The 24,294-nt window shown below is 37.5% G+C and overlaps 2 protein-coding genes across 17 annotated transcripts in view; one reads left to right on the top strand and one right to left on the bottom strand.

Moving 5' to 3' along the window:
• Positions 1-7,583, top strand: part of NCOA3 (nuclear receptor coactivator 3) — an 87,025-nt gene extending 79,442 nt beyond the window's left edge. For 5 of the 6 annotated variants that reach the window (XM_069805863.1, XM_069805897.1, XM_069805881.1 and 2 more), the window contains 7 exons: positions 440-611; positions 1,393-1,689; positions 2,804-2,908; positions 3,372-3,597; positions 3,809-3,983; positions 4,566-4,707; positions 5,734-7,583. In XM_069805863.1, coding sequence (XP_069661964.1) covers positions 440-611; positions 1,393-1,689; positions 2,804-2,908; positions 3,372-3,597; positions 3,809-3,983; positions 4,566-4,707; positions 5,734-5,745 — 1,129 coding nt within the window. In that variant the 3' untranslated portion in view covers positions 5,746-7,583. The remainder of the gene's footprint in view (positions 1-439; positions 612-1,392; positions 1,690-2,803; positions 2,909-3,371; positions 3,598-3,808; positions 3,984-4,565; positions 4,708-5,733) is intronic. The other variant, XM_069805905.1, reaches the window with a different exon arrangement.
• Positions 7,584-8,682: 1,099 nt separating this feature from the next.
• SULF2 (sulfatase 2) overlaps positions 8,683-24,294 on the bottom strand; it is a 165,930-nt gene continuing 150,318 nt past the window's right edge. For 10 of the 11 annotated variants that reach the window (XM_069805915.1, XM_069805977.1, XM_069805942.1 and 7 more), the window contains 10 exons: positions 22,411-22,654; positions 20,454-20,550; positions 18,596-18,690; positions 15,934-15,993; positions 15,327-15,496; positions 14,674-14,816; positions 14,330-14,453; positions 12,922-12,952; positions 12,566-12,622; positions 8,683-11,502 (listed from right to left, as the gene is read on the bottom strand). In XM_069805915.1, coding sequence (XP_069662016.1) covers positions 11,472-11,502; positions 12,566-12,622; positions 12,922-12,952; positions 14,330-14,453; positions 14,674-14,816; positions 15,327-15,496; positions 15,934-15,993; positions 18,596-18,690; positions 20,454-20,550; positions 22,411-22,654 — 1,052 coding nt within the window. In that variant the 3' untranslated portion in view covers positions 8,683-11,471. The remainder of the gene's footprint in view (positions 11,503-12,565; positions 12,623-12,921; positions 12,953-14,329; positions 14,454-14,673; positions 14,817-15,326; positions 15,497-15,933; positions 15,994-18,595; positions 18,691-20,453; positions 20,551-22,410; positions 22,655-24,294) is intronic. The other variant, XM_069805971.1, reaches the window with a different exon arrangement.

The following is a 24,294-nucleotide window of genomic DNA, read 5'->3' as shown; positions in this document are numbered from 1 at the left end:
TCAGAAGAATTTAAGACCTGGAAAAAAATTAATGTAGCATATACAGTGGGGATAACAGATTGGAGTCAAAATCTATTTCCATTTCTGCTGCTGTTTTCTCACGGTATGACACTGGCTGTCTTTTAACCCAGCTCCACAAAAGCCATTGCAAACAAAATCAATCCTTGAGCTGGGAGGCATAGAGAAAAGAGGTGGGAAAATCTGAAATCATGTCTCTGTGGCACATGCAGAAACCAGGAGAAAACAGAATTTATGTGTGTTTAAGGATAAACGGCAGTTGACTGGACATTTTAGGACCTAAATTTGGGACTTAAGAACTTAACTACTTCAGTCTTCTAGGTGATTATTGTACCTAATCATCTCCAGGTCAATATATTATATAAAAACTATGTATATGCCTTCATAGTCCATAGTTGTTGTAATGTTTTTATATTTATAGACAATTAGTTAGAAACTCTTTGGATGACCTCTTATGTCCGGCACCAAATATGGAAGGCCAGAATGATGAAAGGGCACTTTTGGATCAGCTGCACACACTGCTGAGTAATACAGATGTCACAGGTCTGGAAGAAATTGACAGAGCATTAGGAATTCCTGATCTTGTAAACCAAGTAAGTAAACAGAGATTTTGGCCATTTATTTTCCAAAAACCTGTATTATTTTGTTACTTGAAAAGAAAGTGAAGAGGGCCTCCTCACTCACTGTGTCTCCTCAATTCCTTGTCTTCATTTTCCTACATCTGCCTTTGGAAGCATCTACAGCGAGCAGTGATTTTCATTGGAGAAGCTCAGTATTGATTAAAGTTCTTGTGCATTGCAAAAATATAAAATGGCATCTTCTTATCTAAGTGTATTGTAATATGCCTTGGTATATGGGGAGGAGGGAGTGTTGGGTGTAAATCATTATAATTCTATAAGCAGAGAATTGTGGTGGGTTTCTTTAGTATAACTATTGTCAGCTGAGCCTGGCTTGTGAAATATTTGGCTGGCAGTGACGTGTTAGTGAGTAGGACATTTCCGTCTCCTCCAGTTCTGGGCTGAGTTTGCATGCTCGTGAATAGGAAAATCTATGAATAATGTGGAACTTGCTAAAAACCACAAAATCACACTATCATTTGTACAAATAGCAGTTCAAAAGCGTGGAAGGGCTTGAATAAAGATACTGGTCTGCCTGTGTAAGCAGTGTGCAGCAGAAGTGATTTTTTAAAAAAATTATTAATAGTAACTTTTGCTGTTTCATTTGTCTGGAGACCAAACTAATAGTAATCTGTCCATGCTATGTTCTACCCAAGAAACTATTGGTTGTTGTATGCTGTGTTAGCTTTATTGTTTCTTTAGGAATGCCTACTTAAAGAATATACTGCTAGTGAAAACACTTTTGTATCTGTTGAAGGGACAAGCTTTGGAACCCAAACAAGATTCATTTCAAGGTCAGGAATCTTCCGTTATGATTGACCAGAAGCCTTCGTTATATGGTCAGCCCTATCAAGGGCAAGGGGCAGCAATGCCAGGAGGTTTTAGTAACATTCAGGGACAACAGCCATCCTTTAATTCAGTGATGAATCAGATGAGCCAACAGAGCAATTTTCCACTTCAAAGTATGCATCCTAGAGCAAATGTGATGAGACCTCGAACCAATACACCAAAGCAGCTCCGCATGCAGCTCCAGCAGAGGCTTCAGGGGCAGCAGGTAATCTTTTGCTCCTGTGTTTACACTTTCTTCTTACTTTGGAATGGAATAAGGTGCACACTGAATTGTGTTGCTTCACGAATATGAAAATGGACATACAGCAGATGTTTGAAAGGACGGGTCTTTTGTTTTGGCAGTGCTTTTCACACTGAGAACTTAATGGCTGTAGGAGTGAAACAACCTTTATTAGGACAAGTGTTTCTCTTTCATCAGCCTCCTTAGCTACAGATTGGATTGGTTCCTGCAGCACACAACATTATTGCTACTTAAAACAGTACTCTTCTACTATGTAGCTCTGGACGATCTCTTTATCCCTGTTAAGATCTAGTATTTTTTCTGAATCTCACTGATACCATTAAATGGGCAGCTGCATTTCTCCTGAAAATCAAATGTTACTTCTTTTTGATTGTGTTTTCTAATTAACCATTTGGGCTTACTGAAATACGGGTTTGCTTTCCATTTATTGATTTGATGTCGTTTGAGGTATTTTCTTAGGATGAAATGTGAGAGAGTAAATAACAGCCATGTAGATCTTGACACTGGGTTGAAAGCACTGCTTAACGAATTGCTGCATGATTTCAGCTTTGAATTCCCCATGTGAAAATGCAGTCCTGATATCAAATACAATGTACAAATAAAACTCACAAAACTGAGATAGTGCTGTGTGACATGGAATGGCGAAGTTTAATCCTTAGGAAATACTGTGTTCTCTCTTGGTTGTTCTGTATGCCTTTGGGGTTTTGTGATGAAGAAGGAAGGAGACAGAATTTTATCATTTTAAGCAAAGCTAATGGTTATACTCTTCTGCCCAAACATGATTTGGAACAAACATGTAGTCTGCTATATATTTATTCTTAAGAAGCGCTAATTTCGAGGGAAGGTTTAAAAAAAAAAAAAAAAAAGGCCAGTTAGCATTACATTGTTTGGAGGGTTTTTCTTTTTGTGTTTGTTCAAGCTGCTTAACCAAATAGTTTGGTACTTTCAGGTACATGAAACCCATTGCACTTTATGGATTCAGGAGGTTTGTAAGGAATGTTTTTTGGAGGAGTTGCCATTACTTTGTTCAGATACTGGTATTTTCCAAGCTAATAGTGCTAAAATGTCTTTTTCCAAGTTTATGAATCAGACCCGTCAAGCGCTTGAAATGAAAATGGAAAATCCAGTCAGTGGTAACACCTCAGTGATGAGACCAGTTATGCAGCCACAGGTGGGATCACAGGTAAGTAATTATTACACTAGCCATCTGAAACAGTAATTTCTAAATAGACACATCTTTTACACATTTGTTCAGAATTTGGACCTTCTTTCATGGTTCCACAGCATTCCTTTTTGTCTTGTTTCTTCCCCTGTACAATTAAAATATGTGGGTTTTTTACCTCTCTTACAAGTAAGATTTCAGAGGGATCTGTTCATTAGGTCATGCTATCAATACAGTGTGCCAATAGTCTTTCCCATGTAGGATATGATAGATAATCTACTTTATCATTTGTTTAGCACTAATGACAACTTAATGAAAACCTTTGTCTGATATTTTGACGATTTTTGTACTGGCTGTGGGTTTTCTTAATTTTCTGTTCTGGTAATGGATATGCTGGGTCTTAAAGAGTGTAGGTGGTTTGATTGATATGATTTCATTTGGAAAAATGTTTTCTAATATGATTTTTCTTTTCCTTGGGGGATAGCAGCAAGGTTTTCTTAATGCTCAAATGGTGGCTCAGCGTAACAGGGAGCTAATAAGTCATCATTTTAGACAACAGAGGATGGCAATGATGATGCAGCAGCAACAGCAACCTCAGGCCTTCAGTCCACCACCAAATGTGACTGCCTCAGGAAGCATGGATAGTGCTTTGACAGGCCCTCCAATGGCTCAAGTTCCTCCACAGCAATTTCCCTATCCACCTAATTATGGTACTAGTACTAACTTTTTTTTTTTTGTCTGTCTGGTGTTCTTTTCCCTTTCTTCATTTATTATTAAACCAAACTACCTAAATACCAATCATTCTGAAAAATACTGCTAGAAAAAAGGATGACTTTTTCCCTTCCCATCATTGCAAGAAGATAAACTAAAAGTGCTAGGTGATGATAAGTGAAGTATATTGTCTGTCCTTTGTCTTTTAAGGAATAAGCCAACAAGCTGATCCTGCATTTAGCAGAGTATCAAGCCCTCCCAACCCAATGATGTCATCAAGAATTGGACCCTCGCAGAATCCTATGATGCAGCATCCTCAGACAGCAACAATGTACCAGTCCCCTGAGATGAAGGGCTGGCCGTCGGGAAGCATGGCCAGGAGCAGGTGAACTTCTCAGTTATAATCTGTAGCTCAAAAATTGTCTTTCATTTTGTTAAAAGCAGAAGCTATGTTAAATAGCTTGTAGCAGGCGGATTTAGAAGAGGGAAAAATAATTATATCTCTAGTGTCTGTATTGTCCTTGATCCTGCTCTGGTTTAGGAAATAGACTGATTAAATGTATCTTACGCTTAGCTCTGTTCATTCATATTGGACCTCTGCAATCTTTGTAACTGGAAGCAACATTCAGTCTTTGAATATTGAAAAAAATAACCTGGGGGGAAATACAAAAATTCAGAATAGTATTAAAATGTACAGCCCTAACAGAAGCCTCCAAAAAGGACAACAGGAAATGCATACGCATAGTTCTGTGTGTATCTATAAATTCAAAATTCCTTTTGGGAGGGAAATTTCTGTTTCTACATTAAACAGATATTAGGTAGAAACAAATAAATGTAAAAATAGTTTTATGCTTCTGGTGACTATGTAGTTCTTCTCTTTAATGTGTTGACAGCTGGTGCAGAGAAGGCAATATATGAATGTGTAAACTCCTTGGAAGGTAATTTTATTTGTCCTTTTGTGCTTCAGTTCTTTCCCACAGCAGCAGTTCAGCCATCAAGGTAATCCAGCAGCATACAGTATGATGCACATGAATGGCAGCAGTGGCCATATTGGACAGATGAATATTAATACAATGCCTATGTCAGGGATGCCTATGGGTCCAGACCAGGTAAGTTGTACATAAAGATTGATGAAAAGATCTGTTGACACTTTTCCCATTGAGTGCAATTTGCTTCAAGCCATTCTTCTGGCACAATCCTGTTCTCAGTTATCCTGTTTTGTTTGTATTTACATCTGTGGACGTACCATTTGCATGTCCCAAGAGATACGTTAGTTTTGATGATACTTAAATCCATGATGAACCCAAGCCGTATGCTGTGATTAGCTGTTGACTTTGAAGTATCGTAGGTAGGATCAAGGCTTAAACTGCACAAAGGATGCTTAAATACTTCCGAGCCTTGAGAAACCCCAGAGAGCAAAACATGGAGATTGTGAAAAACATTTTCAGCAGTCGTGAAAGATTATATATAGTAGCTCTCATGAGTCGGACCAAGAATCCTGGTAGCACAGTATCCTTCTGGCAGAAGCTGCTGCTGATACTTACCATTACAGTACTTTAGAATAGTTTGTGTATGCGTAGCAAGAAACTATGGAAAATTAGGCCCCTTATTTAAGGGAAGAGTGAGCTAATAACAGGCACTGCACAGAAGGCTGAAATACTAAATGTATTTTTGCTGTAATCTTTCCATAAAACACCAAGGGATGGGCAATGTAATATTGAGATAAGCTAAATTTATTCAAGTAGAAAGTACCTAACGAAATTTTGTTTAAGGTACCTAAGGAAGCAGTCAAAATAATCTGAGGACTTCTGGGGCATAAAGTAAGGTACCGAAGGACCTTCATATAACAAGTACCTTTTATAAAGACAGGAAAATGAAGGTCAAATGTCCGATTTTCCAAACCCACACATCATACAGTGAAGATACCCAAATAACGTGTTTAGGAAATTCTGGGACAGCATTTCTTTTCTACAAATTTATCTTCAAAGCAGAGCACTAAAATGCTATTCTTCTGCTTAGAAATTGAGAAACTGACTGTCAGTACTTACCTCTTCAAAATGCAGTATGTTGACCACTTTTTTCAGCAACGGTATTTTTTATTTTCTCTGATGATTGTTTCTGCTTTTCTTTAACAGAAATACTGCTGATGCCTTCAACCACATCTTCAGACAAGAATGTGCTGTATTAATGGTGCACTAGTATTATAAAGGAAAGCTACACATTCTTCATGGCAACTAGTACTGGCCTTATGGAAATAACTGATTTTTCCTGTTAATCACCATACTGTCCTACGTTACTTCATTCAGAGGAAAAAAAAGAACAAACAAACAAAACCCCACAACAAACAAAAATACATTTTAGCAGAAGCAGTCTCTGTATTACTGTATATTGTGGTGTACAGAAAAGGCCATAAATATTTTTGGCGCTCTGCCTCTAGAAATGTGAATTTGGCAATGGCATTTTAGTAGATATGATGGGTAGACTCCTGGTATACCTTATCTTTTTACTGTAGCTATCCAAAGCCCTTGAACTACAGGCAGACAAAAGTGCCTGGAGAAGTCATGGTGGTAAGAATTTTCTGATTTCTCTAGTAACAATATCTGACAGAGAATGTAGTTCCTAGCCTTGACTCTTTTATATTAATTCCTGAATATAAATGCTGCTTTTAATCTCTTACCCCCAGAGTCAGGATTTCCCAAGCAAAGTAGCAGTGCAAAATGAATTGGCACATACTAGTCCAAAATCCTGTCCATTGAAGCCAAGGGGTAAAAAGAGAGGATAATAAATTTAAATTATTTAAACACAATTGTGACTAATATTTACATATTGATGTGCAGCTGAGTGCACTTTATAAAAGACTATATAATGGATTAATGCAATATCTTTGATAAAGACTTAATATGAAGGTAGGGTGTACTCATGTTCCTTCTCAAACACAATCTCTTAAGAATTATTTGAAAAGACTGCATAATGTAATGTTTTCTGTGTATGGAAATTAGAGCAATAATCTTTCACCTTTTTGAAAATAACTTCAGAAAACTCAAGGCAAGGCACTGCAGTCTGAATCAGAATTTTGCAGTCTTTTTGTGAATAAATTTTGTAAATATGATCTTTAAGATAATGTATTATATATATGACTTTTGTAGGTCACTAACTCATTTTTGCAGAGTTTGTGAAGCTAAATATTTAACAAAATTGATTTCTGTAAACTCAGTGTAGTTGAGGTCCAAATAGAATTTTTTTTTTTTTTTTTAATTAACTTTAATGACTTTGAAGCTGGGTGACTTTGGCCCACATCTTTCTCTTCTTTGGTCTTCAACACATCCTTTATTTTTACATCTTTAACATATAGCTTTTTATAAAAGACCAGTTGTTAAATGCTTTCTCCACCTGTGAGCACTTTGTTACATTTCTTTTTACATAAGGCAATTTGACAAAAAGGCTCTGCATTGTAAGATGTTATGACTTGTCATGATGGTCATGTCTTTCTATAATATGATGCCTTTTCAGTTGATGAATCTGGATTGTGTCTTTTTTGGTCAGTTTTAATGAATTCTAAATGTTCTTCAAAAAAGTTTGTCTGTTGCAAAATATTTGTTGTTACATGACATCCAGAAACCTTTAAGGATATTAAGCCACACTTTAACCAAATGTCTGCACCTCATTGGATTGTTCTAATAGAAATGAATGTATTTTCTAAGCAGGTTTCTCTCATATCAGTATTTAAGTCTGGTTACAAATTCATTCATATTATTTGCTGATAGAGTTGTTGGTTCCCCACACCCCCCCTCCTGGTTCCTTGAAATGAAAAGCCCTTTGCAGTTTTTCCAGTTTCAGGCAGTTACAATGAGTCAAACCTCTAAACTTCCATAAGGGATGACCCAGGAATGCTTAAGATGTGTGGTGCTTTTGTTCTGTTGTTCACTGTGTAATGGAAAACTGACTTCTCCAAGTGAGTAAAAAAAAAAAAAAAAAAAAAAAAAAATCTGTGTTCTTGATTGCTTCTTCTTGGTACTGTAAGCAAGAGCTGTTTTTTTTGTTCAGAATATTCAGTGATCTTCCATTTTAATAGAAATAACTAGAAATATTCTCCAAAAGTTCATCCTTAGCATACAGCCAGTTGTGTTCCAAAGGGAATGTAGATTCAATCAATCTACTTTATGCAATCCTGTCTCTGCAGTTAATACTGAGTATATAGTGGTAGTATTTATTTGAAACCTTCAGTCCAATTCATGTGTGTTTTTTAATGCAAAACTTTTAAAAGCCTAAGGAACTTTTATCTTCTCTTTTATTTCTTAGAACATATCTATTTGTTGAGTAAGTGGTGCCTACTGAAGTTGAAAGGCAACAATCCCTTGCTTTTTATATCAAATCAGAGTAGAACAATCTTTATATTTTGTAGTTGTTCATTATATTGATGGAAACTACAAACCCTGATTGCTTTCATTAGGTGAGCTCTTAGACTATATACTACTTTATACATTGTGCCCTTTTAATTTTTTTAAATGAGTGATTCTATTTATACATCTATGTATAACTGGTACCTGACTGATGTTATAAAGGATCATCATTTTCTCATCCGTGTTTAGAATGTTGGAGCTTTCCAGTACCTACTTTTTTGCTGAATCCAAAGATTTTTAGTTTACACTTGATTAAGGGGGGGAGGGGGGGCATTTTTAAAATGCATTGATGACATCTTTCTTGGCAGCACTGATCATAAATACTACATCCAGTCTGAAAATCTTACCTACTGCAGTAAATAAAACTGATCTTGAAATTTGTTGACATTTAATATCTCCACCAATTCTGTTTTGATTCTATAGCAGCAGATTCTTCTGAATGTTTGTAAAAACACTGTGTAACATTTTTCAACAGTAAGAGAAAAATTAGCTAGTATAACCACCTCTGATCACTGCTGCATAATGAGCGTCGTTTTGCTACATGTCTCTTGCTCTTTTGATCACAGAAACCATGTTTTTATAAAATTCACATGTAGTATTTTTTTCCAATCTTGGCCTAAAATACTGCTTTTAAAATTAGAAAAACAGGACCATTTTTCAGTCATAAGACAAAAACTATTTGAATGTTGTACCAATTAGCACACATTTTATTTTAGAATTTATGTGCAGACTACCAGATGACAGAATGATACAGCAAGTATGAAACCATGTAATTCTGAGAGCAATATTTTAAAAAATTCTCAGGAGAAGGCAAACAGTATTGAGAACTGCATTTAAGTTTAGTTTACATTGTAAGTATTGCTTGAAATATCTGTATCTTTATTTTGCAAAACAGAAAAATCATGGGGACTGATTTATAAAAGAGTTGGTTGTAAGGTATTACTGCTCTTCTGATTTTTGTGTTTGGATGTTAATAATAATGTAAATAAAGGTTTCTATTTAAAATCAGAACTTGGTGACACAGTGTATTAGCTGTCTAATACCTTAAGGCTGACAACTGTATCCTGGAAAGGTCAGAGAAAAATCCAGTGCTATTATTGAGGAAAGCTATGTCTAGCAACTGATTTAAATTTTTTCCTTAGTTGGCCATACAAGCTAAGGGAGTAACAACTTAGACCTTCCACCTATGAGACCCATTTATCAACTAAAGTTGCATTAACATCAAGTGGCATTTAGATCTTTTTAAACTTAAAATAGCAGTCTTTAGCAGAGCTGAAAGGAGAAGAGGTGGTAGCTTTCCCCATAACTTGGCAACGACCTACCTTTCATAAAATAACAGCTGCTTCTTGTGTCACATACAAGTCCCACAGCTCAATATTTTGTATAAAGGGACATGGTATCTTTTCAAGCTTCCGACTGGTATGTAACAGGAGCAGTAGCACTGGCCATGCAGGATTTTGACAGTCACACTCTCATCTTGTCAAAGACTATAATAGGCTGAACACAAAAAAAGGGTAAGTGCAAATTTTTTTTAATCTAACCTAGTATTCTTTCTGCATACTCACTGGGAATGGCAGACAGCTAACACTTTTCTCTGGAAAGCAGCAAAAAATGTGTTTCTATTGGTGAGTTTAAATTCAGTATTTTTTACTTATTTGTATTGATCCAGGATCTCATCATCTAGCAGATGTTTCTGATAGTCCATGAAATCTGTAACAGGTTATAAACAAAATCTATGACTAGATTAAGACAGACAATCATATATTACTTCCATAATTAAAAAAACTCACAAGAAAATTTTGGGAAGTGTATTTGACTCACGTGTGATAAAAATACAAGCTCAAGCCTTGTTTTACTACATAGCACATACAATGAACAACCCCACTGCCACTTTTTGAGTGTTTTTTTTTTTTTCCTTGGTTCTTAAATTCAGGTATATTTTTTGAGTATGGGGGTGTGGTACCAGAGATCTGTATCACTTGTGAAGTAATTCCACTTGAATTTCCTAATGTGCAAAACCAGGAAGGGTATCAAAATAATTTCCATGACGTATTTTTACACTGTGTTTCTAGAAGTGCAAGTTAGGTTTGTGTTTTGAAAAGAAGTACCTCTTGTTAAGAGTGAAGGCCACAGTTGGTTGAGTCAGTCTGTCACATGAGCTCCTTCCTGCATGTGCCTTTAAAACAGGTAGCAGATTAACATGAAAAAATTATGAGTACAAATATCACTGCTAGTGCCTGTACTACAATGTATTTAATAACGTCTTTATGAAAATACTCAAATAGACTCTGTACACTGTGCTTTCTTAGTAAAATGACGTTTTTTTCCCTTTAAAAGCCTTTAAACAGTAACTGTCGTTCGGAACATCTACTTTTGCGTAGACTAAACTATAACTAGATTATTCTTTATTGGCTAAAAGTATTGAACTTCTTGCCTTTTTTTAAAATAAATGTAAAAGTTACACTACTAAGCAAGTGCTGCTTTCTCAAAGGAATTGTTTTGGTTTTGAACATACAATATAATATTACCACATAAAAAAACTTCATACAAATCTGATTTCATTAAAATTTAAGATGTACATTTACTGAAATTTTTCAGTACTTGTAAAAATGGATAGATTCTGAAATGTACTATGCAACATTAAGTAACATTTTGAGAAATGGTGTGTGGGCATTCCACTCTTTTTATTAACAAAATTCTTCACAACCTGAAGGAATTTATTTTTGAACAGTATATTGATCAATATTTACACAACCCCTCCAAAAATCTGGCGTCCTGTTAGTCAAGATTTTCTCTAATTTTCCTAGAGGTCTCAATAGGATGGACAAGTAGACATAGAACTAAAACGTATCCTCAGAGGAAGTTTCAGAAATATGATGGTGTTGAGAATACTCAATGCTGTTCACTTCAGTTCCTAAATCTCTTAGAAGTTCTTTCTCACCATTACCTTTACCCCGTTAGAAGCAAAAGCGTCCATGTTTTCTAAATCTTGCTTTAGAGTTACACTTGGCTTTGAAGTTTTTCTCATGACAACTGAAGATATAGTTGAACTGAAAAATGCTTTAAGTAAGTTTACTTCCGCTGTCTTTGTGTACACTTTGCCCCCGGGGATGGCAATCCTCTTTGGGATGCGGCTGTATTTCCTCTTCTGTCAATTCCTGGATCAGCATTAGTGGTGTCTTCTTGAAGTAAAATGCCTTGTGAAGCAGGTGAGGTATAATCCAAAGCAAAAAGCAGGTACAACAGTGGATTTGAGAGACCTGTATTTCTGACAGCGTTTCCCGTAATTTCACTGCATCTATTTAATTCACTCACCAGTGCAAACATTCTAGCTATTTCAGCCTCAAAGTTTATCCAGTCCTCCAGGCTAACATAATCCTTTCTGAAGTCATACAACATTTTCATTTAGTCTGTACATGAATTCAAGTTCTGGCCAGTTTGTATCCTCATGGAGGTGCAGCGGTTGGGGGAGATTAGCCCTCCCATCCTTCCCACAGTTGTCCTCTTTAAAATAGAACAAACATGATTTAGTGTATAACATTCTAGTAGGAAGTAATTAGATATTTTTAATGGTTCCATGCAGGAAAAAACAATTTAAACACTGTGGACTACCTATAAAAATATAGCAGGTATATCACAGAAACAATCCAACTACATTTGAAACTTCAACCTGTCCAAAACTTGTATCTCATTAATTCTAGCTTCATTTTGGTTCTAAAGCCAGTCGGGGATCAATTCAACTGCAAATCCTCTTGGGTGAGTTGAGAATACTAGACTGTGCCTGTTAAGGTACTTGTACATTTTTTTTCACTGCACAATTTGAGACCGCCTTATGATTTTTAATGAGCTGAAGTCCCAACCTTTTTAAGGGGAGATTCAGAGACAGTAAATGGCATGGCAAAAGTAACTATTTTTCATGTCTCTAAATTTGTATCTCACCTTCGGGCTCTGGCAAGTTGAGAACTGAATATCATCTTCAAGTTTTAAAGGGCGGTTAAGTAAGCAAAAAGCAGTTTTAGATTTTATATGTCAGAATAAAACAAAATGTACAGATCTCTCTTGCAGTCTACTCTTGTGTTCTAACGTGCTTTTTTTGCTCACAACACGTGAGGCTGCGGTTGGATAAGTAGCAAGAAAATAACATGATACTCTCTCTACTCTGAGAAATTACAATCAGTTTTGTTCTTTCTGGATGGTGTGAGAGACCACTAGGTAGCTGCTACAAGTTTAGATTTAGACAAAACCAACGTAATGGTCTCTAATTTTTAGTGGCAGTTAACCTTAACTGGTTTCTTCAACTGAGCATCCACCTTTGCTTGAGTTTGAAATTGCCTTGACCTTAATGTGCTTAGATTCCCAGAAAACATTTACCAAGAGGTTTTGTACAGCAGTGGTTCCCTGTAATGATGGCAGTGTCACATTTCTTGCATAATTTAGAGGACTTCCCACTCAAGCATTCCATGAGACTAGATGATGATGTTAAAAAAGGTGCTGCATGCAAAAGGAGAAGTGAAGGAAAGAAAGGTAAGTAAAAGCTAATGCTTTTTGTAAACTGCTCCCAACTCACAGTGACTTGGCAGATGATGGTCTCTTCACATCTGGCCACTTTCGACGCTGAAACTGCCTAATTTTCAAGCAGCAAAAGGAGAAAAAAAGTTAACCATCACCAAGAAAACCACCAGCACTACAGTCTGAAAGATGAGGAAGAAGAAGAGTTTAGCCTGAATTTTGACTACAAAGATTAGAAAATGCTGTAATATTGAAACAGAAATAGCTCCAGTGTTTCAAAGTAACTGGGGTGGAAAGATCTTGCGAACGCCATTCCAGGCAGTGTCTGTCCATGTGGCTTCCCAATCCCACACTAACTCCTTTAGCATGAAGGTAGTACTTAAGAATAATAATTTAAGTTTTTTTTAAATGTACCTGTACTGCTCGTAGCTTCCATCTTTAAGTCCTAGATGAAGAAAAATTAACAATGTTACTAACCATTGCCTGCAACAGAATAAGGTATCAGGTAAGGCACAATTTTAAAAAAGACCTAAGAATATTGACAGATTAACATGTATTGCCACAATAAATATTACCATACATGTTAACTGGAGCTGTTATTTTTGTATTTAATCCCTTATTCTAGGTAAAATAGATTGTAAATTGGGATATATATCTTTGAAACTTTTCTGTAAATGTCCTTCAGTGGTGTATTTAAATGCCGAAACCTGTTGATTTCAAAATGTACAGCTCTGTGTGATGCATATACTAAATAAGACCCAAAATACTATTTTGGGCTTTGGTGGACTCAGGTAGGTAACAGTATTTTTGGGGTGGGCATCTTCCAAGCTCTGAAGGCTATACATTTTTTAAAATAGCATTTCTTATGTCAACTTAATTGTACTAAGGGGTATAAGAAATGCAATTTAAAAATAAGAAATACAAGTAACTGTACCTTTTGGTTTGCTATCATCATTAACCATAAAAAAGAAAAAAAAAAAATCACAAGCACTATAAAAACCAGATCCACTGAGTAGACCTGGAGAATACTTAGGGTATAGGAAATGATGAAACTAACCTAGAACCAGAGTAAAGGCCCATTTTGCTTTTTGGAATTTAAATCCATAGTTACAAGAGCACATCTTTTGGTAGCATAATGCAACCCCTTAGATGTGCTGTTATTTCACAACTACCTTGCACTAACACAGGGAAAGCTGATCAGCTTTAACTTCAAAAAGGAGACTAGTGCTTAAGTTGTTTTTAAGCCAGTTTACCACAAGGTTGCACGGACTGCACTGCACGGACTGCACTGTCTCTCTGAAGAAATGTTGCTAAAAATCGGGCATTCAGTTGGAATGCTGAAACTCAACTGCCAAACTGGTTGCCCACAGAGGTTGTGCGTCTCCATACTTTGAGGTTTTCAGGATGGAACTGGATAAAGCCCTGAGTAACCTGGTCTGACCTCAGAGCTGACCCTGCATTGAGCAGAAATCTGGACTAGATCCAGAAGTCCCTTCCAACTTGAATTGTTCTATAAGCTTGGTAGTGGCTATTAGAGTATTCTTTCCCTCTTTCACCACTTTTGTTCCGTCCTCATCTCCTTCCCCTGCATCTCAGCAATACTCGTCACTATACTATTTAAGTATCATTCTTCATTTAAGAAACACTATATAACACAAATTGAACAAAGACAAAAATTTGAGCATACAGCCATCAGTGTCAGCAGGACATTACTAGTGTAAATAAATACTAAAATCCTTTTGACTGATAAAAGTTTCCTAACGGTAAGAGCCCCATTTCTTTTGGGGAGTTTTTGAGTGTAATAAATAGGAGAGGCACTTACCCAGATCCATGTTCCTAGTTCTTGGATTGCATTGTTTATACCCTTTGCAGCTTCTTAGTTCCATGAGCTGGACATGCAGTTGATTGAGAACGTCTCTATCTAGCGTATTCACTGCATTCATTAGCTGCAATAAACAGGGGTTCTTGTTAGTAGCTACTGCTCTGTAGTTTGGTATTTTTCATATATGGAATACATGTGGTTTATTTATAACAGGAAAGAAGCCAAATCATATTATGTTAAATGATTTAGGCCTTATCTACATCCTGCACGAATACTGCACTATTTCAAATTATCATCAATAAGGAACAATGATGTATTTCTAGAGCTGTTCTATGATCAGGTACCTGATATGGATCAGTATTGAGATCAAAATACTCCAAAAATCCAGTAGCAAATTCACAAAACAGGAAGTTGTGGGTCTCGTTGATTGTCCTCAAACACCAGTATGTGTTGTTGTTGGCACTGGTACAGGCACAGAAAGGGCCCACTGCAAATTGAAGCGTTATAAAAACATAAAGCTACGTGCTGCTGTCTTTAGCACTGTTTATTACTTTCTGTTTATGGTATTACTTTATTCATAGACAGTTATTCTCTCTTTCACTTCTGAGCTCTAAAGCAGAGAATGCCTTCCAGCATCAGCTTCTTGTTCTATGCATACCTAACCCACATGACATGGCTAAGTTAAGCAACATCTTGGCTAGTTGCTTTCCCTGTCTTCTCTGGTTGGGAAACATTCCAGACAGTGAGATACTACACATAGCTGTACTGTATACAATATTTGTAGGTTTTTATTTGCAGGTTTTTTTGTGGTTTTGTTTTTTTTTTTTAACTCCCTTGCCTTTTGTGTCAACACTGAACTGGAGATTATTTAGTATGAGGAAGACGGTGTGGCTTTGGCTACATTGCTAATGATATCGATAACTTCTAGTAACCCAGCATCCTTAGCCCAGCCTAGCCAGTATTCGCCTACCTATTACTTAGTTTAAAGTATCCTTACGTGTCCACAGGGGAGCAGTTTGCCAGTGTTGGTTGTCATGGGTGAAGCAGGTCAGACCAGGCATGCTGCATGTGTCATTATTTTTTATTCTCTTAAGCAGTTTGCGCAGTTTCTTCTTTCGTCTTTGCTCTCTAAGCAGCCACAGCCTGTCTTTCTCCTGTAGGGCTTTCCTGCACACATGAAACATTAGGGTCATGCAGACTCTGTTATACCTGAACACATAAAAAAATGAGGCAGCTAATAAAATAAGCTGCTTTGAGGGAAAGAAAGAACCGGTATTTTTTAATTAAATGGCTTCTCTTCCACATGGTTCGGGACAGACTCTGCAATTCAATGACACTGGAAAAAATAATTGAAGCCAAAGGCACTTGCAGGCTTGCCTGAAGTCTGTGACATGACATTTCCCAAACCAGGAACCTTATCTTAGAATTTAGAAGCATTTCAACATGAGCTTAGTTAGTTCCTTGCCCAGATGTCTGTGTATTTAATCTTTTTAATACAGGATAAATTAAATTGTACTAGTTTTACTTAGTTTGTAACTGGTCTGCAGGAGCCAAATGTTAATGTCTTTGCATTTCCTCTATCAAAGGAACAGGCCTTCACTTACTTGAAAGGATGAAGACTAGATCCCTTGTGCCTCAGTTTGCTTTTGTGTTTTGAATGGTAACTGAAAAATAAAAACAGCATTGTTGATGAACAACAGAAAGACAATTGCTCCTTGTTCATACCACACTATCTTACTGGATTTGAAGCAGATTCAATCCAGTGTCACTTCTCCCTTCAATTTATTCATTCAGGGTATGTAGTGAATACAACGCAGCCTGGCTAGACTGGATTAGGCACTTCTGAGCCTTGTTGTGCCTCTTTCTTTCCTTAGCTCATTTGTGCATAGTGACATCTGGTGCCCAAATACGGTATTGCAATATGTATCCACAGATTATTCCAGCTACAATTTTCAATTCTAGTTGTCATTGGTTCTTGTTGCCCTACACGGGGCAGACAAAATCAATGGATTTATAATTCAATTACAACATTTCTTCAACTGAATATTCACTAATTTGTTCAGATGACAAGCTCACACCACCTTCCCGCTATTTTCCTTCTGAAAGAATAGTACCAATTGTACTTCGTAGGGTTGGGTTTTTTTCTTCATTGCTACTAGCTAGAAGTTCCAGGAAAACTTTACCAAGATGCATGGAACTGTCCCAGCAATAGCAGTGTCTAATAGATTTTGAGATATGGAGGGTGTAAGCAGACATACACATTCTAGCTGGGTGGCTCTACTGTTTTGGCTCTGCCTCCAGAAACTCTTATAAGATTTTGCAGAAATTTCCTTTCTGTGTAGTTTGCAAAGTTAAAAAAAGATAAAACAGCCTTAGTCAATGGCAGTATTTTCTGACTGATAAAGTTCATTATACTACCCACACAAATCAGCAAAGACAAACTAAGTTCATTAAATGTTATTTTTTAAACAGTACATCAGAGTTAAGTAAGTTAGTTGTGAGACTAAAATTCCCTTCAAAACAAAAGAGATCTTTAAATTATTAATGGTACTGGGAGCTTTAATAATTTAATCCTTATAGCAAATTAACAAAATAAGATTATTAAAGAACTACCTATCTTCAGTCAATTTTTTTATCTTAGACACTGGCTATTTCATTAACTAATCGTAAATGCTAAATCCTAATTCAATTTAATTCTGCAAACACTTAAACATATATAATTCAGATGAATAACTTCATTGATTTCAGTGGGATTATTCATCTGAATAATGCTATGCACAAATACAAGTGCTTCCTATTTTGGGCCTGAAAAATACAACATTCTTTACATTTACTATAAAACATTCACTAATAAAAAGAACATTGTTACAGTATATATTAAATAAAGTCAGTTGTTAACATCAGTTTTGGAACTGGTGGATTATAAATCAATATAAACTTTCGGGGGATTTGTCATTCAGAATGATACCGATTTCATTTTAAACACTTTTTGCCATGGGTTCCTTGTATGGGTTGACATAACCCAAGAAACTGATGTTCTCTGTATTTCAGTGATCTGTGGCTGAAGCTATGTTGCAGAATCCACATGGGCCACAACGACTATGTACCTCATGTCTGTAAAGCAGAGTATGCTGTGCCTCCAAGGATTTAAGTGTTACGCTCAGAAACTCATTCCCATTATACCAATGAGACACAGAAATATCGTCCATACCCTCTCATAGAGGCTACTTAGTTAAAGCTGCTTTAGACACAGATAATAGCGTGGCTGCCTTGTGTTTTTGAGTACATTCAAGTATGGCTTTTTTTGTGATACTCATGCTGTGACTACTGTACTCCTGGTGACATCTGGCTCACAGTAGCCTCAGAGATTGCTCTGTGATCACTATGATCAGGAGAAGCTCCTCCTGGTTTCTTTCTGAGCAGCCTTCTCAGAAGCAAATTCTGTTTGGGTTAACATTTGATTTTGAAAGATTTTCTGCTGTGCTTAGCTGCAGAGCAAGAGCTGGCTTGCTCCCCTTCTTGCTTGAACCTTCTTTCCATGGGCTGATCCTACAGCCATTTTGCAAATATTTGGCTATATGAGAAACCAACTACGCAGAGGCCTTAAGGCACAATCACTATTTTAGTATTCCCTGTTGCACTTAAAATTCGCAAATCATCTGCACCAGGGAAAAAAAGATCTTGTGCACTAAGTCAGTGGTGGTTACTAAAATACAGTTACTCTGCACCAACTGATAAATTCCTGCTTCTCCCACCTCGCATAGCTGCTAAATATTGCAGTGATTGCATCCTATGAGATAATACATCCAGCCTTGAAAAAATTGAATGGGAAGAAATTCTCTCATCTCCCCACCCTATTATTCCATATGCTTTACACAATATTCTTTTTAAAATAGATTTGTGTAACACTGCACCATATTGACAATTTGCCCTTGTGGAAAGCAAATTTTCAGAAAAAAGCCTTCAGCTTAAAATACTGATCTCTGGTATCTAATAGCAGCAATTTCAGTACAAGAGCATAACTAACTGGTTTATAAGCCATGTCACACGTCCTGTTACATCACCACTTGACACAGAGGCAATTAAACTCCTGCCTGGCAGAAGGTGGGCCTTGTACTTCTGCAGCAGTCCAGCTCCTCCAGAAAGCATTATACAAGAGTGTAGTAAGTAGGCAACCAGTTAACAGATTCTGATCTTTCCTGTGAAGACATAAATCAGCTACAGTTGCACACTACAAATAATTACTCTGAAGTACACAAGAAATACCTTATCTTGTTACAATCACACTCTTCAGGTCGCTTCTTCTTCAGATGACCTCTCACTTCCCTCAGGTTTTTTATTTTATTCTGCAAAGTTTCAATCTAAAAAAAGTAAAGATACAGGTTAAAAAAAATACGGTGGGAGTTAGTCTTATTCTAGCTTTCTCAAACCCATTCTATTGTCACCAAATGCTTCCCCTTCACCACATCCCCTCATTCCCACCACTAACAAGCATTTTCAGATTATCCACCTTTCCAAAAGGAAACTACAGCAGGAGGAAACCTTGTTGGTAAATTTGCCTGCTTTGATTACTGAAAGCGGAATGTGGCACTGGGGGAATGGGAGGGCACACAGCCTCAGGGTAGATAACCACTCCTGGTTCCATTGTAATTTTTCCTCTTGTGCTCTAAAGCACACTTGCAAGGGGAGAAAGGTTACTCAAAGGAAAATGAAGCTCTTAAATTTCAGCCTGTTATGAACCTGAGAAGGGAATGGGGAAGGACTGCTCTGAAGTCCCCTCTTCAGAGCTTCTGAAAAGAAAAGCAGCAGTTGGCATGGCATGGCATGGCATGGCATGGCAGTCTTTATCAATGTCTGGCCACATGGGATGTGGACTAGCAGTTAATTGCGCCATCCACACAGTTTATTTTTAACTGCCTATTTTTTTCAGTACATAAAACTCCTGCTTTCATTCAGCCTAGCTCACACACAGCACGGCCCATTTCCACCCAGATGGGTATTACAGGCTTCTACCTCTTTTCTTTACACAGCAGAAAAAACAAAGTAATCCAGTGTGAACAACAAAAAGTCGCTGCAAAACTACCATTTGACATCAGTGAACATAAGTCTAGCAGAAGCACATGGCTGCTGAAGCACAGACAGGACAGAGCGTTCAAGAAAAATGCACAAAGAATCCAGCCCTGTGACGCTAAATCAGGAACACAACAGGACAGAAGTGAGCTCTCATTTTCTTTGACACTCCATATAGCCTACATTTTCTGAAGTAAAAAAAAAAATTAGAAGAGTATGGCAATATTGAAATTGCCCTTTTTAAATCCTAGCAGAGCTATTAAGTTTTGCATTATCTACCCGCCTTGGTACATGCCAATCTGTACCATAAAAGGGGCCCAACAAGGTCTTACATAGGACTTTGCTGTGAATTCAGGTAATTTGGTAAGAGGTTGCAGGAGGTCCTTTCTTTATGCATTCCACCATTATCTGGTCCTTAGAAGACTGCCTCTTTCATACACAACATGTGTGAAGGGTTTTAGCTTATATTCTTCAACATTAGTGACAAAAAATGTCAGATGAAGATTTACAGGCAAATTTCACAGGGCAAATTATCTCCAGGTTCTTCATATACACAAGCCTAAGAAAAACCAATTCAATTCCAAAGTGCAAGGGTTAAGAAAAACACAAGCAAGCAAAATAAATAATTCTAGAAGCACTAAAACTAATGAAGCTCACTTTTCCTTGGGCTTATATTTGACAGTTGAAGGCCTCTTTTTGAGAGGTACACTGGGGAGCAGGGCTAATAAGAGATGAAGAAAATCCAGATGAAATTTTTCCCAGAATGGGGACACTTACAAGTCTCTCATTTATCTCAAAAGGCTTATGACATTTCTCAGCTGTCCCTTCAGTTGCAGTTCTCTCCTCCACTCAGCATCTTGTCTTCACAAACTTGTAATAACTTAATTATCACTGAAATATCTATTCTGAAATCAGCCAGCAAGTTCAAAAGGTTCCAGGGAGGGACAAAGACACCCAGAGGCAGACAGACACAAACACAGCATGATCCTATCAGTCCACAGAAAACCATGCTAAAAACACACACTGAAAATGCATGACTGATAACATCACTGACCTCGTGGTCAATATGAAGTTTATGGTCCTTCCAAGCTTGCAGTGACCTATACAGATCTGTGTCACACTGAACAGTATCATTCTCCAGGATATAGCACCTTGGCATGGAAAAGCAAACAATGGTTATTATAGTGGATACACACATACACAGAAATGCAAACAGCTGGTTTTAATAACACAACTCCAGGACAGATGAGAAGCCAGACTGGAAATGACATGCAGAATTCAAAAAAAACCAATGTTCATTCAAGAGAATAAGACTGTGCTATGAGCCAGGAAAAAACTTTGGGTTTGAGTTGCCATGGAAATTTTTCAAAAGTAGAAAAATTCAAGGAGAATATTCCTATCAAGCAGAACCTGTTGACTGCTTAATTTCTGTATGTAAATTGTGCTGCATAGAGTTCTTGCTTATTCATTAGGCTGTCTACATAAATAATATCTACTAACTACCAAGCACTGAAAGCATTACTCAGAAGCAATTTCCCAGTGCATAATTAAGTGATACAGGCGTAGGGGCAAGGATAAAGTACTTCTTTATAAGATGTATTACTACACCATAAAGAAAAAGGGAAAAAAAAAAAACGCCCCAAGAAATTTTGCTGTTTTCTACAAAAGGGATAAAATTTTTCAAAGATATCTCCCTGACTTCAAAGGGAGATACCCTCTGACAATTTTAAGTGCTTATGTTTCACTAACTTCTAATGCAATCCAGGTTTCAAAATTCTTTCAAAAACAAACAAACAAACAAACCCCCGCTTGACAGATGTACCTAAGAAGTTTATTAGGGGTCAAAAAATACCACGTAGTCATCTTTGAATACTCGTTTAAATTAAAGCTGAGTATTTTCAATACTCCTTTATTTTCTCTAAACCTCCTCATGCATGTTGTCCCACTGCCTTCTTTTCTGCAAGTGTTCCTGGGGACTCCTCACAAATTATGCATAACCTTCCTAACAGTTCCTTGTATGGATCTGGAATTCACCCAGTAAGGCAGCAAAAAATAAATTTGACTTGTTCCAGAAGTACAAATAGTGATTTATGGGTCCTGAACATTCATGTGAGCTGGGGTAAGAGAGCACAATTCTCTGATGTCAACCTAGCTATGTTTCTTCCTATTAGCGAGCCTTTAACCCTGTAAACAGAAGTCAAATGGAAACCACAGATTTCAACAGCAGCTAAGTGGCTCACGCATGTTTACATAAGCTAGCCATTAAACAATTTAATGCACATAATCAGTAATGATTAGTGGATTTCCTAATAATTCACAAGTGGAAATCGTGACTAAACTAATTAAGTACAGTTGAAGATATACCATCAGTCCCTAGACCTGCACACCGAGGAAAAGATTTTTAGCTATTAGAGTGTCCAGACAATTCCCTCATCTCTCTCTCAATATGTTCCATTTCCCAATGCTCCTGGTCCATCCAACTTCATTCATAATACAGATTTTCCTTTCCTAGCACTGGCTACAGAAAGCTCTGAGAGGCTGCTTCCTCCCTTAGGACTGATTTGGGTTTGAAATACAAAGCAACCAATGATGTGAAACTAGGTCATACTCCAATTAGAGCCTTTGGTCTTCAGACAGGACAGGTTACCCGCTGCACACTGAGATTTCCTTAAGTAGAGGCTCTCCTGGTTTCACATAGGTGTACACACAACTGTTGCACACTGTTTTGCTTGTCCTCACTGGAAACATGCACTGATCAGTGATTACTGTCTCTGAAGTGCAGAAGACATGAAAGCACTGTTGCAGTTCTTCAGTAGCTTTGTGCCCCTCTGTACATGACAAAACTAAAACAAAACCGAAAGCTGTTGTACAGATGAGAATAAGAATTTTAGTGAAGCTAGACTGGGTATCCAAAAGGGACACAACGTACTTATCACAAGTTAACACACCCATTTACGTAAAGCAGCCACTTATGCAGCAAAAGCTTTTAGAAATATGCCACATGCACTCACCTGTGAGTCACTTTTATTAGGTTAGGGGCTGTATACTCTGCAATACCACCAGTGCCACTGTATTCCCCCACGTCTTTATCTTCCTCCTCACGAAGAATAGCCCTCTGCATCTTGTGCCGCTTGGTGATGTTTCTTGGTAAGACAGGTTGGTATCCGTCCTCTAAACCCAAGTTATAAACTGCTCCATCCAGTTCAACAGATACAGAACGGATTGAGCGATTCCGGACATAACTTGGTTTGTATTCTGCATGGAAAAGAAATTGAAAGGGTTAAGAGGGGGAGAAACAGCCTGTTACAATTTGGTCCTCTTTGTGGTTCTTGGGAGAAAAAAAACAGCCCATACTGTGACATTTAGAATTAACTGGATAACAAATGGTGTTTGTTGCAGCTGTTCTCTAAGCTGATGCCTCATTACCTTTTGCATGAAGAGATGACACCTTAGGGCATGAGAGACAGGGCAGATATAATGCAAATGCACAAGGATGGCAGAGGGGAAAGAAAATGTACTTGTCCAATATCACGTTTAGAGCAAACAGTTCGTTCAAAGAGACTCTGCTCTTCCCCCAAGAGTCACTAGATGGCAGTAAGTCCCTAAAAAAACCTAACCATGACAGTTCACGACAGCGAGTTCTCTATTGTTTTCTACTGTCCACCGTACAATGCTCCACTGCTAGGATTCCTGCAACGCTTCCCTGAAGTGGTCCCAATTATTCCCAGGATTCAACCTGGGCCTTTTGTCAATTCTATGCTCATTCTTCAAGGTAAGATGCTTGATTTTTTCAGGAAGGGTTAATATCTGAATATTACTTTAATCCACAGCTAATTTTTTTCTTTGCAATTATTTTCCTGATGTGCACTCCCTCAGACTTTGCTTCTGCAGCCCAAAGACAAAATTAAACATTTGCTATGAATTGTCCCGGCCCAAATCCCCAGAGCTCCTCTTTCGTTTCGTCTGGAATAGCACAAATATATCGTAGTTATAGAGTCTAAATTCATATCTAAACTTCCCTAATGTATGATGGGGTCCATCTCTGACCATATTTCCTGCTCACTGTCAACGACTGCTGAGAGTCATTCATTACACTAAGAAGCATAATCATCTCATTCCTTGAGAAAAAAGCACAACTTAAGTACCAGAGCCTCTTTTCTCCTCCCTGCCCAATTCCTGAGTCTTTGCTCTGCATATGTGGTTTGGAATCATCTAAGACACTACTGGAAACAATTGAGTCCCTTGGCTCCCCCAGTCACCTCTGCTTTACACAGAGCTGAAACACACAGCACATCTCACAAGAATGGGACTTCTTTCTGCAACCTGGTAAGGGAAAAACTTGACCAACGTGCCAAATGAGAAGACCAATCTTTCTTGCAATCCCAAGCTCCCCATAAAAGCCAACTTTCTCTATGGGATAATCTCCCCAGCAAAACAAGGAGGGGTAAGAAAAAAAGGAATGGGAGGTACAGTAACAAAAATTGACAAAATAAATATTCATGTCAATTGGCATGCTTTGGCATTAACACAGAGTGACTTTTTTCAAGAAGACTTACATTAATTCCAAATGGATCGCAAGGTCTCAAAAGCCATTTTGCACATTGGGAAGAGAAATAAACATCTCCTCCCACCTGAAACTAGTCCAAGCGCTATATTCTTGTCAGCACCACACACAGAAAGTAGAATACCAGCTGGATTGTCTGGCTTTGCACATTTTCCACCTGTGGTTCAAAGTTTATTGCTGATACTAAGCCAGGTGAGTCACTGCTGAAGGGAAAAAAAAACCCAAAAGACCAACCCTATTTCAGGCACCCATTCAGGAAATGTTTGACTAAATGAGAAGGAAAACTCCCATCTTTTCAGAAGTAGGAGGCAGTTCCAAAAAACTACACCCT

This window comes from Haliaeetus albicilla, chromosome 2, assembly GCF_947461875.1.
Source record: "Haliaeetus albicilla chromosome 2, bHalAlb1.1, whole genome shotgun sequence".
NCBI classification, from domain to species: domain Eukaryota; kingdom Metazoa; phylum Chordata; class Aves; order Accipitriformes; family Accipitridae; genus Haliaeetus; species Haliaeetus albicilla.
Note: the sequence above shows the minus strand (reverse complement) of the source record. Positions and strands in the feature narration are given on the sequence as shown.